Source organism: Megascapheus bottae, chromosome 14 (genome assembly GCF_031878675.1).
Source record: "Megascapheus bottae isolate mThoBot1 chromosome 14, mThoBot2.hap1, whole genome shotgun sequence".
In the NCBI taxonomy this organism is placed as follows: domain Eukaryota; kingdom Metazoa; phylum Chordata; class Mammalia; order Rodentia; family Geomyidae; genus Megascapheus; species Megascapheus bottae.
In genome coordinates, this window is record NC_143522.1 from 3,267,140 (window position 1) to 3,283,644 (window position 16,505).

General features: G+C 44.9%; 1 protein-coding gene across 1 annotated transcript in view; it reads left to right on the forward strand.

Moving 5' to 3' along the window:
- Positions 1-1,147: 1,147 nt before the first annotated feature.
- Positions 1,148-16,505, forward strand: part of Syt16 (synaptotagmin 16) — a 204,189-nt gene continuing 188,831 nt past the window's right edge. The window contains exon 1 of the mRNA XM_090344242.1: positions 1,148-1,210. Coding sequence (XP_090200368.1) covers positions 1,198-1,210 — 13 coding nt within the window. The 5' untranslated portion in view covers positions 1,148-1,197. The remainder of the gene's footprint in view (positions 1,211-16,505) is intronic.

Below are 16,505 nucleotides of genomic sequence, written 5' to 3' on the forward strand. Positions count from 1 at the left end.
ACACTGGCTCCCTTACTTGGGCTCTGTGGACTGATTAGAGAAGTTCTGTGTGGCTCTCTGCTGAAGGCTTTGTGTCTTTTTGGCCAATTAGCAGCTACTTCTGAATCCTGGGTGTATCTAGCCCAGGTCCTTAATAAGGGATGTTTACTAATGGGTTGAATGTGCATCTCCATACTTCATCGTTATGCTTTCTTTATGTGGTTTCTCGTGTACCACTGTGTCAAGATTCCATCAGAAACTGGTTTCTGGTCTTGAAGATGCACTGTTTACAATTTCCATAGGTAGCTTCAATTCAGAGCCCTCCTAGCCATGGCGCCCTGCTTTTTTTTACTTTGTACCGACTGGTCCTCTTATACAGATGTATTCTTAATTCTCCCACAGGGTTTGGCCCATGGTTAACCATCAATTGCAGCTCCAGTTCATATCCAGTGTGTCAATGGCCACTTTTACATTCATGAATGCACGCAGGTATGGAGTTATAAAGGCATCCATGAATCCACCTGCTAGATAACGACTGAGCACCTACCTGCCCTGCCCGTTTTCACGTTCGTACAAGGAGGAACACAGCACTCTGAAGGCCTACCAGGTGGGTGTGGAGCCTTCCTGAGGAGCCTAGTCTAGAAGGATTAACGGCCAGCAGCTGGGCGATCCTTACCCTCCACTAGTTTCCTGCTTAGCTCCTAACAGCTGCGGCTGAGCATTGGCTCTTGGGTCCCAGCCTGGCTGAGAAACTGCTCCAGGCACAAAGTGGAGAATGTGGCTGGGAAAATCTATGGGGAAAGGTAGCCTGTCGGGACTCCCCCTGGTGTGGTGAGGAGAAAGTCCAAGTCTCCCCTCCCCCCCCCCCCCCCCCCGCCCGACTTCATTGTCTTTGGGGCCTGGAGGAAGAGGGAGGACAGATGTGCAGAGGCCGGGTGGGGGCGTTCCCTCGGGTGGGGGCGGGGCGCTCCTGGGCCTGGTCAGCTCTGCCCCAGGTGTGTGTGTGTTGGGGGGGGGCGTGGGGAGGATCTGGGTGCGCTGGCAGGACTGGCGGCGGCTGCGGGGCGCGGGGCGGCGCGGCGGGGGCGCGCGGCGGGAAGGGCGGTGCGCTGCGCGGACCTCGAGCGCGCGGGGCCCACCGAGGAGCGCGCGCCCGGCCCGGCTCGGTTCCGGGGGACCCCAGGTTCGGGCAGCCGCCGGGCAGCCTCTCGCCCTACCATGGCGACTGACAGTGAGTGTGCCCCCGCCCCGGGGCCCAGGGGCGAAAGGGGGAAGAGGCCGCGGCGCCCAGGGTGGGAAGTTCTCCTCTCTTGCAGGTGTCTGTCTTTGTGCCAGGCTCGCGGGAGGACCGCGGCCCGGCACCCCGATCTCTCCGAGCTGAGGGAAAGGAGATCCGGCAGCCCGCCGGGGGTGGAGGTGGCCGATGGGCTGGGCCCGAGGTCGGGGGATCCCTGGTGCCTTGGGGCGGCGCGGCCTGTCCTCGCCCGTCTGCAGAACGCCGCCGGCCCCAGGCTCAGAGCCAGCCCAGGATTCGGGGCTGCGAGTTCAAGGTTCGGGGTGCGGTTGGCGTGGGGATCCGGGTGACCCCACAGGGACATCTGCGTCCCTCCCCAGCAGCCCCAGAGCCGCTTGGCTCCCGTGGACAGGGAAGGGGAAGCGCTCGGAGATGTGGGGTTCACATCGGAGCTGGGAGCGTGGGGAGGCGCCGGAGGGCGGGCGGCCTTGGGCAGTCGGTGGGCACCTCGGCTTTGGTGCGGGGTGAGGGGCTTTTGCTTTGGGAAATTGCAATCACGTTAAATGATGTGGCTGGAGCCACCGGGTCACACCTGCTTCGTAGTCCCCCAGTGCAGCCATGGTAAACGGCACATCTTGGGGACTTCGTTGGAGGGTGAAGGAAGTGTGTGCTGGTTACAGAAGGCCTGGGGAGGTGTGTTTGGAAGACACTCGATGGGACCAAGGTGGGAAGCGGAGGACCAGATTTTTCTGCAGCCATTCATTACCTTTCTTTGAAATAAACGGTCCCAGAACAGTTTGGACACAAAGCAAAGAACCTGAGTTTCGTAGCTAGAAAGCCACAGAGTGTTTCTAGCAGGTGGATTATGGCAAGGTCCTCAGTTTTTGTTTTGTTTTGTAGTGCTAGGATTTGAATTCGAGGCTTCATGCTTGCTGGGCAGGTGGTCTACCACTTGAGCTCCAGTCTTGTTAAAATTATGGCAAAGGATGGTGACTGTGTGGGTTCACACCTGTTGCCCCAACACTTATAGGGCTCAGGCAGGTGAATGGCAAGTTCAGGCCAGCCTGAGTTACATAGTGAGATGCTATTTCCCCCAAAGTAGGAAGGCTGATCGTGTGACTGCCCTCTTTCTCCCATTTGCCATTCTTTGATGTGAATGAATGCAACAATGTACTCTTTGTGATTTTAAACTGAAAAAATGTAGACCAAGTGTTTATCATAAAATCAGCTAATATGGCCATTTATTTTCCCCCCTGATCCTGTGGGCCTGGGCATTCCCTTGCGTTCCTTTTGTTCAAGGCTAGAGCTCTACCACTTGAGCCACAGGGCCATTTCTGGCTTTTTTCTTTCTTTCTGTGATTAATTGGAGATAAGAGTCTCCAGAACTTTCCTGCATAGGCTGCCTTTGAACAGTGATCCTCAGATCTCAGCCTTCTGAGTAGGATTATAGATGTGAACCACAAGCCCCCAACTCACAATCCCCCTTTTTTTTCTTCACATTTACACAAAGTGTACTGTTTGTTGTTGTTGTTATTTGTATCTTGGTAAAGGAATTGTGAATTTAGGCTTTTACTAACAAAGAGGGAGATCATGAACCATGGCCTTAGTGGTGTGATTTTTAGAAAAACAAAAGCATGGAACTGGGAGTTTGGCCTAGTGGTAGAGTGCTTGCCTCGCAAACATGAAGACCCGGGTTCAAATCCTTGGTACCACATACATAGAAAAAGCTGGAAGTGGTGCTGAGACTCAACTGGTAGAGCTCTAGCCTTGAGAAAGTCCAAGGACAGTGCTCAGGCCCTGAACTCAAGTCCAGGACAGGCAAAACAAAACAACAATAACAAAAAAACACAGGTACTAACCTATATAATTCATGTGTTATACAAATGCAATATGAGGATATACAAATACAGTATGAGGATATTCCATCTCTTAAAAACAACTTCATCTGAAGATGCTGCATTTAGTATTTTAGAAAAAAACAATTATGTTTCTGTTCCAATTTATTTTGGATAGGTACTGCTTTTACTTCCAGATATGGCATATTTGGACTCTACTGAAGATTCAAACTTTTTTTTTTTTTTTTGGGCCAATCCTGGGCTTGGGCTCAAGGCCTAAGCACTGTCTTTGGGTTTTCTGAAAGGTAGAACTCTAGCACTTTAGCCACAGAACCACTTCTGGGTTTTTTTTCTATGTATGTGCTAGGCAAGCACTCTACCACTAGGCCAAACTCCCCATCCTGAAGATTCAAACTTTTATTATATGGATTTTGTTTCTTTATGGTGAAAGCTATGGTGATATTGCGCTCTTGAGACTGAGGAAACAATATAAAGTTTATTCTCAGGATGGAGTGAGCAATTGAGAATTGGGGTTAGCAATTTCCAGAGTATGGAGAATAACTAGTTTGCTTTTGTTTGTTGTATTCAAAAGTATTGACAGAGCCAGGTGCTGGTGGTTTACATGTACAATCCTAATTACTCAGGAAGCTGAGATCTGAGCACCATAGTTTGAAGCCAATCTGGGCAGGAAGGTCTTTGAGACTCTTATCTCCAAAAAGTCCGAAGTGGAATGGTTGTTCAAGTAGTAGAGCATTAGCCTTGAGCAAAAATGCTCAGGGATAGTGCCAACCCAGGCCCTGAATTCAACCTCTAGTATTGGCACACACACACACACACACAGCAGTGTGAGAGAATTATTTTGTATTCCTACTATGGAAACAAAGAGAAGGGAAGTATTTTCAAAAGAATACCGTTCAGTCTTGGCCATTTCTTCAGCTTGAAGTCCTACTGTGTTTTAATAGTTAGAGATGATACTCTGACTGTGATCGCCAGGGCTCCTTTCTGATGGACAATTGTGGTGATGTTGTGTATGTGGGTGCCAGTACTGTGACTTGAATGTAGGGCCTGTGCTCTCTCTTGGCCTTTTCAACTCATGGTTAATACTGTACCACTTGATCGTACCTCCATGCATGACTTTTTTGGTGCAGGTCCTGGGGCTTGAACTCAGGGCCCAGGCCCTTGTTGCTGAGCTCTTTTGCCCAAGGATACCATACTACTACTTGAATCACTCACAGTTCCACTGCTGGCTTTTTGGCAGTTAATTGGAGATAAGAGTCCATGGATTTTCCTGCCTGTCCTGGGTTTTAAGCACAACTTTTGAATCTGAGCCTCAAGAGTAGCTGGGACTATACTCCTCCTCCTCTTTCTCCTCCTCTACTTCTGTGTTCATCCTGGGATTTGCTTTCAGGGCCTGGGTGCTGTTCCTGAGCTGCTTTTGCTCAAGTTAGTGCTCTACCACTAGAGCCATAGCTCCATTTCTTTTTTTTTTTTTTTTTTTGAGGAAGGAGGAGATAGTCTATTGGAGATAAGAGTGTCACATAGCTGGGTAAGGTGGCTCACGCCTGTAATCCTAGCTACTCAGGAGGCTGAGATCTGAGGATCGAGGTTCAAAACCAGACTGGGCACTAAAGGCCCTGAGACTCTTATCTCCAATTAACCACAAGAAAACTGAAGTGGTGCTGTTGCTCAAGGGGTAGGGTAGTATCCTTGAGCTAAAGAGCTCAGGGACAATGCCCCAGGCCCAGAGTTCAAGTCCCACAACTGACAGAAAAAAGAGAAAGAACTCTTCAGAGGACATTCCTTAATATCTATTTATGGATAGATGCTCCCCATTTAGGTAGATTTTCCTCCTTTTCCTTCCTTTCCCCTCCTTTCCTTCTTCCCTCCCTTCCTTCCTTCTTCCTTTAAAAATCCAACTTGCAGGGCTGGGAGCTTGGCCTAGTGGTAGAGTGCTTGCCTAGCATGCACAAAGACCAGGGTTCAATTCCTCAGTACCACATGCATAGAAAAAAGCTGAAAATGATGCTGAGGCTCCAGTGGTAGAGCTCTAGCCTTGAGAAAGTTCAAGGACAGGGCTCAGGCCCTGAGCTCAAGCCTAGGACTGGCAAAAAAAAATATGACTTGCTTCTTATTTTAGCACAATACAGTATATTTTCTTATAGAGTAGAATATTCTTCTGCATGCTAATGTTAGGAATGTAGTCACATTTTATGCTTTTATCACAATGGAGTAAAAGTTAAAAGACATAAATGATTTTGGTCTACATGAAAATGTCCTTGATTTACTTCAAAAGAATAGTGTCATCTGCTACCAGTGACAATTAGATTTTCAACCAGTTGAGCTAGAAAATTTCAAAACATTAGTTAGCTGAATGGGGCAGAGTAGAAAAGAACCGAGGCTGCTGTTCAGAGGTGTTTGGAGTTTTGAAGTCTGACCTTGTAGCCCAATGGCCAGGTGATCGTTGCTAAAGTAACTTTCCAGAGATCTTGGCTTATTTTATTTGGAGAATACAAGACGCAAAGTTCTTAGCATATAGAGGGTGTTGGATCAATGTCTGTCCCTTTGTCTCCCAAGAGATGCCTCCCATCAGAGACAGCTCTTATCACAGGAACAACCTGATCTTCAGAAACAGGGTGCCTACTCATTGATTCCAGCTTTCTTTGTGAAGAATGTAAAACCAAGACCAAATATTCTAGAAATGTCAAGATTCCATCCAGGAGATACAACCCATGACTAACACTGACAAAGAGAGCAGCAAAGTTGATGGGTGGAAGCTCTCTGTGTGGAAGAGCTTGTGTGCATAAGCCAACCTAACAGTATTTTGTCAGTCTCAGTGAGGGGTGGGGACTGACTGTCTTCCCTTCTTTGTCAGAGCTCTCTGTGATCACCCTGTGTTCTGTACAGAACCACTTGGCCTCCAAGGTAAGGCCTGCTGCCAAAATCCAGAGCCTCTCTGCTTTAATTTGACAGGAGTTTAAACAGAGGTCCCCGTGGAGATAGTGCGTTGGTCAGCTCGGACTGCCAAAACGAAATAGAGGAAGTTTAATGGACAATCATTAATTTATTCACAGTTTTGAAGCTGTAAGCCTGTGGTGGTGGTGATGGGGTGTTCTGGAAGGTTTCCTGTCCAGTGAGACCTCCTCTCCCCGGCCTTACAGAGAACCTGCTTTCCTCACGGCTCAGCATACAGAAGCAGAAAAGCTTTGGTATTTTCTTTCCCTTCTATAAACTCATATAACAGTAATTGCCTCTTTAAAGATCCCATGTTTACGACTCCATGATTAAAGGACTTAGAGGTTAGGGATTCCACATATTCATTTGTTTATTGATTCATTGATTGATTGTGTAGGTACTGGGGTGAAAGCTCTCTCAGCTTTTCTACTCTAGGCTAGTGAGGTCACTTAAGCCATAGCTCCACTTCTGGCGTATTATTGGTTAATCGGAGATGAGTCTCATAGACTTCCCCGCCCAGCTGACTTTGAACCTTGATCCTCAGTTCATACCTCCAGGATTATAGGTGTGAGACATGGGCTGTCCAGCCTCAACCTGTGATTTATGAGTGATGGACATAATTGAGTCCATTTCACTTTAAGGCAGTAGTCCTCGGCCCCATCGGTGGTGTGGGATCATCCTTCCAGTCCATCCTCCTGTTTCTAGTACTAGTTGCTGCTTCTGCAGAGGGAATGAGCGCCAGTTATGGCCATCTTGAGGTTCTGTTGTGTGAATCGGCTTGCTCACCCTGTCCCTCCCTTTCTAGTCACCCTGCAGATATGGGAAAGACCATGGAAACTTAGTGTTCACACCTTCCTCGACAGACTTCTCATTTGTTATTTCTCTCTAGGCAATTACCTTTTTTTAAAAAAAGTTCTGTTTTCTTTTTTTGTTGGCTATGGGGCTTGAACTCATAGCCTGAGTTCAAAGCTACTGCTCTACCACTTTGAGCCACAGCGCCACTTCTGGTTTTCTAGTAGTTAATTGGAGATAAGAGTCTCACAATCTTTTTTTTTTTTTTTTTTTTTTTTTTTTTTGTCGATTGTGGTGTTTGAACTCTGGGGACTGGGCGCTGTCCCTGAGCTCTTCTGCTCAAGGTTACTTCCCTACCCCTTGAGCCACAGGGCCATTTCATTTTGTGGTAGTTAATTGGAGATAAAGAGTCTCAGGGTTTTAGGGCCCAGTCTGGCTTTGAACCTCGATCCTCAGATCTCAGCCTCCTGAGTAGCTAGGATTAAAAGCATGAACCACCTTGCCCTGCTTATTTTTACTTATTTACTTATTTATTTATTTATTGCCAGCCTTGGGGCTAGAACTCAGGGCCTGGGCACTGTCCCTGAGCTGCTTTTTGCTCAAGGCTAGCGCTCTACCACTTGAGCTACAGCACCACTCCAGGCTTTTTCTGTGTATGTGGTATTGAGGAATTGAACCCAGAGCTTCATGCATACTAGGCAAGCACTCTACCACTAAGCCACTTTCCCAGCCTTATATTTTTAAAAAAATTTTTTGTCTAAGGAATTTGAGGTACAGAAATGGGGATAAAGCACTGATTCAAGTCCGGCATTGGTGGCTATGTGTATATATGTCTGTGTATGTATGTACATACATATATATGTATTCCATTTAAATGATATATTGCTGTGTCTTGTATGTTTTGTAAATGTTTGCAAGGAGTTATAGTATACATGCATTTTATGGTATCAATAGGCACTGAATCAATATTTTACCACTTTAATGAGCTATAGAAATCTTAACACTATGCAAATCCGTTCAATATTTTTTAGTTGTGTATTATATTTACATTCCTTATACATTTAGTTGTGTATCCTCTGTGTGTGTGTGTGTGTATGCGTGCATGCATGAGTATATGTGTGTGTGTGTGTGTGTGTGTGTGTGTGTGTGTGTGTGTGTACTGGTATGGGGCTTGAATTCAGAACTTGAACACCAGGCTTTCTTGCCTGGTGTTGGTGCCCTCTCACTTGAGCCACATCTCTAGTCCTGAATTGTTTGAACATTCATATGATAAAGTATCTAAGAATGTGACTGTTATTAGAATGGGCCTTACCTAATCCAAGAGATTTGGCATCTTTATAAGAAGGGCTGGGTCTGTGCTCTAGTGGTAGAGTGTTTGCCTAACATGCATGAAGCTCTGAGTTCCATTCCTTGGTATCACATACACAGAAAAAACCTGAAATGGTGCTGTGGCTCAAATGGTAGAGCTCTAGCTAGTGCTCTCCTATTTTGAGCCACAACACCATTTCCGTTTTTTGAGTGGTTAATCGGAGATAAGATCATCTTGAGGACTTTAATGCCCTTGCTGGCTTCAAACCAAGGTCCTTAGATCTCAGCCTCCTGAGTAGTTAGGATTTCGGTGGTGAGCTACCAGCACCCAGTCCTGACTTCTTGTTGGTGTCATTTTTTCCCCACTGTTACAGAATTGATACACAGAAAGGTTACAGTAACAGCAACCAGGTAATGAGTAATGAGTACAATTCTTCTTGAACTGCATCTCCACTTTGGTCTCTCTTTCTCCCCCACAGTTTTTCATTCCCATCGCCACCCACAGATATCCAGTTCATTTTCCACATAGTATCCAGTGAGTACCGTGTTTCAACTTTTATGTGCCCCCTGTTACCTTCCCAAACACATAGCTATTGAGTCTGTGTCAACCTCTCCTATGCATCGTCTCTTTTGGCCTCACTGTGGGAATGTCTGGAGTCCTATATAATGTATCATGTCCCACTGTGTGTGTGTGTGTATACACAAAATTCAATATGCTTACTTGTAGATTCAAAAGTACATTCTAGGTCCACAAATGAGGGAAACCACGCAGCCTGTTTCTTTGGTTCTGGCTTACTTTGCTGAATATAATTTTTCCAAGTCTTCCCATTTCTTTACGAATGGTACAGTATCCTTCTTTCTGTTGGCTGAATAGAATTCCATTGTCTTGTTTTTGAGGTAAAGTTTTTATTAGTGCAGGCTGATTTCATATAATGATTCTTCTGTCTCTGCCTCCTGAGTATCTGGGATTATAGGTATGTACTATTATGACCAGATGTAACATTTTGATGATATGAAAATTCCTCAAAATATTGCACCATTATGTACTTAGATCATAAGTGCATTAACAAGGAAATTTAAGAAAACTTCCTTATGAAAGTAGATTTCAAACTGTAGACCACAGTATTTAAGTGCATAAGATTGGCTTTGTTGTCCTGGAACTTATGACTAATATAAACAAATGAACTTTACCTAAGACTTACTAATTATCTATTATATCTCTCTATATAGTGTATGTGTAATTATCTATTTACACACATATATATAGTGTATGTATGTGTGTGTGTGTGTATGTGTATGTCTGTGTGTATGCTGGTAGTAGAACTTTATCTCAGACCATGCCCAGAGGCATGGTCCCTTAGCTTTTTTGGCTCACCTCTGGTGCTCTAACACTTGAAGAACCATGATGCTATGTCCAGCTTTTTTTTTTCATATATTTTTGTTGTAATTAATAGGGTTACATTATATTCGCCAGATAGACAGTGCATTATTTCACATACATTGATACCTTTCTCGTGTCTTGGTCCCCATTTCCCTCCCCCCACCCCAGCCCTTCATCTTGTTTTCATCCCTTCCCTATTCAACTTCAAATAACCAAATATATATATATAATATATATATATATATACAATATATCAGATAACCAGGAGAAATACAGTAACAATATGAGGTAACCAAGGGACAGCAAAAGAGATGAGAGATAACATAGTACATTAAGGCTATGTCTAGCTTTTTAAGTGGTTAATTGGAAACAAGAGCCTTCACAGACTTCTCTGGTTGGGCTGGCTTTGAACCATGATCTCAAATCTCAGCCTCGTGATTCATTTATTATTTGTCTTAACTCCTGTCAGTAGGCTTTTGTAGATTTCATTGTTTTTCTTTCTTCTTCTTTTTTTTAAAAAAATTCTTTTAGATGGTGACTTACTAGGTAGTGCAAGTGTCCTTGAACTCCTGACACTCAATCTCTCAAGTGTTGGGATTATGAACACACACTACAATGCCTGATGTGATTTTCTTTTGTGATCTCAAATTAATATCCAGTTAGGTTTTATTTATTCTCATACACCAGGGGCACTTCTCTGCTTGCTGTCCGAGACTGGATTTTCTAGTCTCTCTACCCTCCTTGCTCTATTTGCAGGGGCAGGGAAAGTAGTTGGAAGATTAGAAGTCAGGTACACTTAAGGTGCTTTTCTGCTTTGACTGAGGTAGTTGATTGTGCTTTTGCTGTAATATTTGACACTGGGCTTGTTATTTCTCTCTCCAGACCTTCAGAGTATGGGGCTGTTGCAGTTCCCACTTCTGTTCCCAGGTGACTGCGCTGGTCAGTGTTTGATCCCAGGGGAATTCCTCTGATCCTTTGTTGAGCTCAGGAGATACAGCATGGAAAGTTGCCCAGGCCTCTCTAAGGCTCTTGGAGGACCTGTCTCTCTAAAACAGATACAGTAATACTCTGAGAAACAATACTATGAGAGTCACTTACCGAAGAGTGGCCTGTCCAAAAATCCATTGTTAGCTATTTGCTGGGTCTCCTAATTCCTCTGCAGCAAAGGACTCTGTGCAGGGTCTTTCTGCCACCTAGTGGCTATACTCGAGAACTGTCCTCCCGACTGCGGCTTTCTTCCTACTTCACGTCCTGCAAAACTGAAATTCGTTCCTAGGAATTTCTCTGCCATTGCCCCCCCCCCCCACCTTTTTAAGTATTTGTACAAAGGAATTGGCAATCAACAAAACAGTTTGTAAATACAGTATGTCTTGATCAGTGTCATTCTTTTCAACATTCTCACCCAGTCCTCCCCACCCACCCTTCCCCTCACTTTTCTTAATTTTTAGGATATGTATTGAATTTGCATTGCCATTTAACAAGGCAGTTTATGTATAAAGTGCATCCTGATCTATGTCATCCTTTCAGCATTTTCATCTCCCTACTTCGATCCATCCTTCCCATATTTTTCCTAATTTTGTGGTCTATACAATGCATTCTTTTCTTTTTCTGTTTTCTTTTACTTTTCTGTCAGTCCTGAGGCTAGAACTCAGGGCCTAGGCACTGTTCTTGATCCACAGCACCACTTCTGGCTTTTTTCTGTGTATATGGTACTGAGGAATTGAACTCAGGGTTTAATGCATACTAGGCAAGCTTCGAACCTAGAGCTTTGTGCATGCTATCACCACAATGCCACACTCTCAGCCCTTACAATGCTTTCTTGACTGGCTTTTAAAATTAATATGATTTGAAGATCTAGGTCTCAGCTCACACCCAAGAAAACTGATTGTTTAAAACAGAAATATATCTGCAAGAAATTTCACTGGCTATGTAATAACATCTTGGTATAGTAGATAATATGTGTTCAAAGCAAGACTGAGCCAGTCTCACAAATCCCAAAGCTGTTTCAGAGGTGCCCTGAGAGATCCTGTAATTTCCCTGAGGGCTAAGGAAGCACTGCATGGCAGATATTTTATATCACTCTTCTATTTTAGGCTACTTTCCTTTATATCTCTAAATTAATTTTGTAATTACCTGCTTGGCTGGAGGGGAAACAAATCTAATCTCCATGAGCACAGAGGCACCTTTCCTAGCCCAAGGTATATGCTGTCCCATGCTGGCACATGCCCTAAGGATGGCTGGAGTCCAGGTGCTTTTGGTAAGCCACTGTGGTGGAGGACAGGCCCCCTCCCACCCCAGCCACGGACACTGCTGACTACCAAGCCCTGCCACTCAGCTTCAGGTGGAAGTGGGCCTGGATTCTGGACAAATCCCATCTCATCACTTTTGGCATGGGCTGTCTTTCACAAGTCAGTGCTTGGGTGTGAACTTTAGTGGGTACAACTTCATTTGTGACCCTATAGTACAAGAAGAAGAAGAAGAAGAAGAAGAAGAAGAAGAAGAAGAAGAAGAAGAAGAAGAAGAAGAAGAAGAAGAAGAAGTAGTAGAAAAAGAAGTAGAAAAAGAAGTAGAAGAAGAAGAAGTAGAAAAAGAAGAAGAAGAAGAAGAAGAAGAAGAAGAAGAAGAAGAAGAAGAAGAAGAAGGGGAAGAAGAAACACTAAAAATTGCTGAAAACACGAAAAAGAGTCCCGAACTCTCTCTTGGGAAGGAGAAGGAAAATTGTTTCTAGAAAGCACAAACTAATATCTCAACGAGTCATCAGTACTTTGTCATGGGTGGAGTAGGCATCAGACTTATGGTTCAAGGCAAACACCATCTTTTCCCTTGGGTCAGTTCTAGCACTTGGAAAGGACTTTTCCTTATTGACCTACTACCTGAGTGTAAGTTCAGTTCTGGGTCCCTGGGATAGGAAGGCGACATGACAGACAGGGTCATGAATGGCAGTCAGGTAGAAAACACCTGGGAGGAAACATGCAGAGATTCATGGGAGTGCAGAAGGGAGCTGATAGCATTGCATGGTACTCTCTACCTCCTCCTGTGAGAATGTTTGTGGCCTTGCAGTAGAGATGAGAGGTGGCTCCTGTGGGAGGGGTTTAGGGCTTAGGCTCTGCTTGCTGGAGTGGATTCACGATGCCATGCATACTTTCTTATGCTCTTCTGCCATGTCATTACCTCATTCCTGGCCCTCTTCCTTCTGCCATGTGAGGACCCACAAAGAAGGCTCTCCCTGGAGGCTGACATGTTGGGCTTGGCCTTGACAGACTTCAGGATGGGGAGAAACTAATGACCTAGTACCTTGCACTCCACTCTTGGCTGGAGACAAGCTGTAGAGCCAACACCTGAGTGAGCAGTGACTTGCAGGCATGGAGTGTTCCAGAAATGGCATCATGCACACATGACGGGACCTAACAAGTCTGTGGTTCGTTCTGGAGATGTTTTGTGGCTCAGTGTGGCACATGCAGAAGGAGTCAGTGGGGGACAGTGAGTAGGGGTGAGCTGGGTGGGAGTCAGTCACAGAGGGCCTCGTTGCATTGTACAAATAACACTCTGTCCACGTTCTACTGTATTATGGGTGTACTTAGAAAACTGTTTTTGTCCCTCAGTGCTAAGTAGATTTCTCTCTTTATCTCCTGACCATTAACGTGAAGGCAGTGTGGAGAGGAGAGAGAAGAAAGGAAGAGAAAGGGGGAGATTGCAAGGGTTGAACAAAGGTGTTTATAGTGACAGTGATGGTGGTCGACTCTTAATTCAGGTGCAGAGGGAGATAAGGAGGAGAGCTCATGTGTGCAGGCTGTGTGTCCTGTGAGAAAGTGTGTGAATGGAAAGAGATGAAAGATCAGCTTAATGTTCGAGTAAAAGGTTAGATTTAAGAATGGCACAAGGTTCTCAGGTGACAAATACTGCAGGTGTATGTATATGAAAGTGGTCAGTGGCTCCCATCTGTAATCCTAGACATCTGGGATGCTGAGATTAAGAGGGCTGTGGCTTAAGCATAGTCTGGGCCGAAATGTTCATGAGCCTCCTTCTCAACCAATAGCACAATGCTGTGATGTGTGCTTGTCACCTCAGCTCTCCTAGGAAACATAAGACAGAGAGATTACTACCCCAGTGCATGCTGGGTAAAAGCAATAGCCTATCTCAAAATAATCAGTGCAAAAAGAAAAAGAGAGAAGGACTGCAGACATGATTGAGCAGTACAGTGTCTGTCTGGTGACTAAGACATACAATAAGAGAAAGAAGAAAGAAGAAAGGAGGAGGAGGAGAAAGAGAGGGAAAGGAGGAAGAGGAGGGAAGGGTGAGGTGAGGAGAGAGAAAGGAGAGGCCAGAAGAGGGAGGATGGGGGAGGAAGGAGAGAGAAGGGGAGCGTCTGTATTTATAGAGATTCAAGGGGAAAAGCCACTAGAGGGAGAGGCTGAAGATACAGTGGAGACCTACCAGTGAAGGCACCAGACTCAACCTCCAGTACTTTGTCATTTGGAGCTGGTTCTGGGGTCTACGCACAAGCTGGCTTGCCTGAGAATCCATTGACATCTAACATGGTGTGGAAAATTCTGGCAACTCTCGGGGCCTGTAGAGGAAGGGAGGCAGGTCTCTGAGGTTTATCTGAGATAGAACGAGCCTCACGGAGCCTCCTTGAGCCATGTGGATGCTGTTGGATGGGACAATGTTTAAAGTTAAAAAAAAGCCCACTCTTACCTATTTTGGATTACAGGGCCTCCTGCCAGGATTTCCCTTCAGATCACAGAAAGGGCTTAGTGACTACAGGAAAAGGGAGGTGTTTTTATTTTATTTTTTTCCCTATCTTGGAGCTTGAACTCAGGGCCTGGGCCCTGTCCTTGAGCTTCTTTTGCTCAACACTAGTACTCTACTACCTGAGCCACAGCACCATTTCGGGCTTTTTTTGTTTATGTGGAACTCGGAGCTTCAAGCACGTTAGGCAAGCACTTTACCACTAAGCCATGTTCCCAGCTGAATAGGGAGGGTGTGTGTGTGTGTGTGGTATTAGGGTTTAAACTTAGGGTCTATAATAGCACATACTCTACCACTTGGGCCGTGCCCTCCCCCTCCCCCAATTCCTCCACCTACCCACCCACCCAAGAGCTTTTTTTGTGCTTTAATTTATTATTTGAATAGGATCATACTTTTGCCTGGGGCCAACGTTGGGAACACAGTTGCACGCTACCACATCTAGCTTGTTTTGCTGGTTTCCTTTTTCTGTCATACATGTTAGGCATTGCTCTACCACTGAACTATGTTTCCAGCCCTGAGCCTATACTTTATTATCTATGCTATGTTTTTTAATGTTAGGAAAATTACACTTGTTGTGATTCATTTCTTTAAACCTCAAGTGTACTGAGAAGATATTGTGGCAAAGATTGGAAATAGAATATGAAAAGCAGTCTGTAAGTACTAGTTGTTATGAATAATTGTAATCAGTGGAGTTCCATATCCTGGTTATTATTATCTTTTTTGTGGGTCATGGGGCTTGAACTCTGGGCCTGGGCACTGTCCCTGAGCTCTTCAGCTTAAGGCTACTGCCCTATCCCTGAGCCACAGCCTTGCTTCTCATTTTCAAGTGGTTAGCTATTCTTTAGTGCCGGACCTGGCTTTGAACCACAATCCTCAGATCTCAGCCTCCTGAGTAGCTAGGAATATAGGCATAAGTCATGCTGCCCGGCTCCTGATTATTTTTGTGAACCCCTAGAGGTTCCATTTTAACACACACCTGCCTTTATGCACACAGTGTGTCTTGATCAGTCACTCCTGCATTAGGAAGCGAGAATTCCTCTTCCCTAACCAGTCTCACCAGAACACATGAGCTATTCTCACTATATTTGTGCTTCTTCCCTTGCATGTCCTCATTCTCAAGCTAATGATGGATGACACGCATGGTTTTATAGCATCTTCTGATGCATAATGAACAACTCCAGAATCACGAACTCTTCTCTCTGATTTTTAGATGCCTAGCTTACTTACACTTGTTCCTAATGAACACAATAAATCTCCATAGCCATGACTGTCTTGTCAAAGCTTAAGAAGTCTTAGTACTTGAAGCTCTAAGTACTTGAAGTACTTAGACTTGCAAGCAGAGTAAGAGATCTCCTTCACCTCACCTGAAAGAACCGTATTTCAGTAGTGATCTTTCCATTCTTTCTTCCTCTTCTCATTTCTTTTAAAGAGCCAAACAAAACAAAAAACTTCTTGCCCACTGTTTTCCAAGGTAACCAGAGGACAAGGCTCCCCCCTACCCCACAAGAGGAAAGGAAGGTCCTGTTTGAAATTGTTTCTGGTCTTTGTTCTGAACTCGGGGAAACTTCAGACTTTAAGTGCCTCTAGTATGGCTCAGTCTCCTCTTCTCTGTCAGTGTAAGGAGCTCACCCTTGTCTGCTTGGACCTTCTGTTTAGTTTAGTTTTGCATGTATTGTGTGCATTGGAGTAAAATACTTCCTGAGGTTTTTCAATTAAGCAATTAAACTTACAAACTCAATTTTTTTTTTTATTTTTCAGTTGTGGCTCTACCACTTTGAGCCACAGTGCCACTTCTGGTTTTTTGGTGGTTCATTGAAGCTAAGAGTCTCCTGGACTTTCCTGCCCAGGCTGCCTTTGAGCTGTGATCCTCAGATCTCAGCCTCTTGAATAGTTGGGATTGCAGGGATAAGCCACCAGCACCTGACACAAACTCTGATTCTGAGTAGCATATAGCAAAGAGTCATAGTAAAACAGTATAGACAAATTAAATCTATTGGCAAATGAATTAGCCTTATTTAGTTTTCTCATGGAAAGTTAAGAAGGCTCGATTTTTTATTGTTCTGGTACTGTGGCATAAACTCTGGGCCTGGTGTTTCCACATGGCTTTTTCTACTCAAGGTTGGTGCTCTACCACTTGACCCACACCTCCACTTCCAGCTTTTTGGTAGTTTGGACATAGAAGGAATTTGGACCGATTTTCTGCCTGAGCCTGCAGAGCTCATGGGATGGGTTAGCTACTGAGTTTACTCCAGCAATGCACGGGAGGCTGATGCTT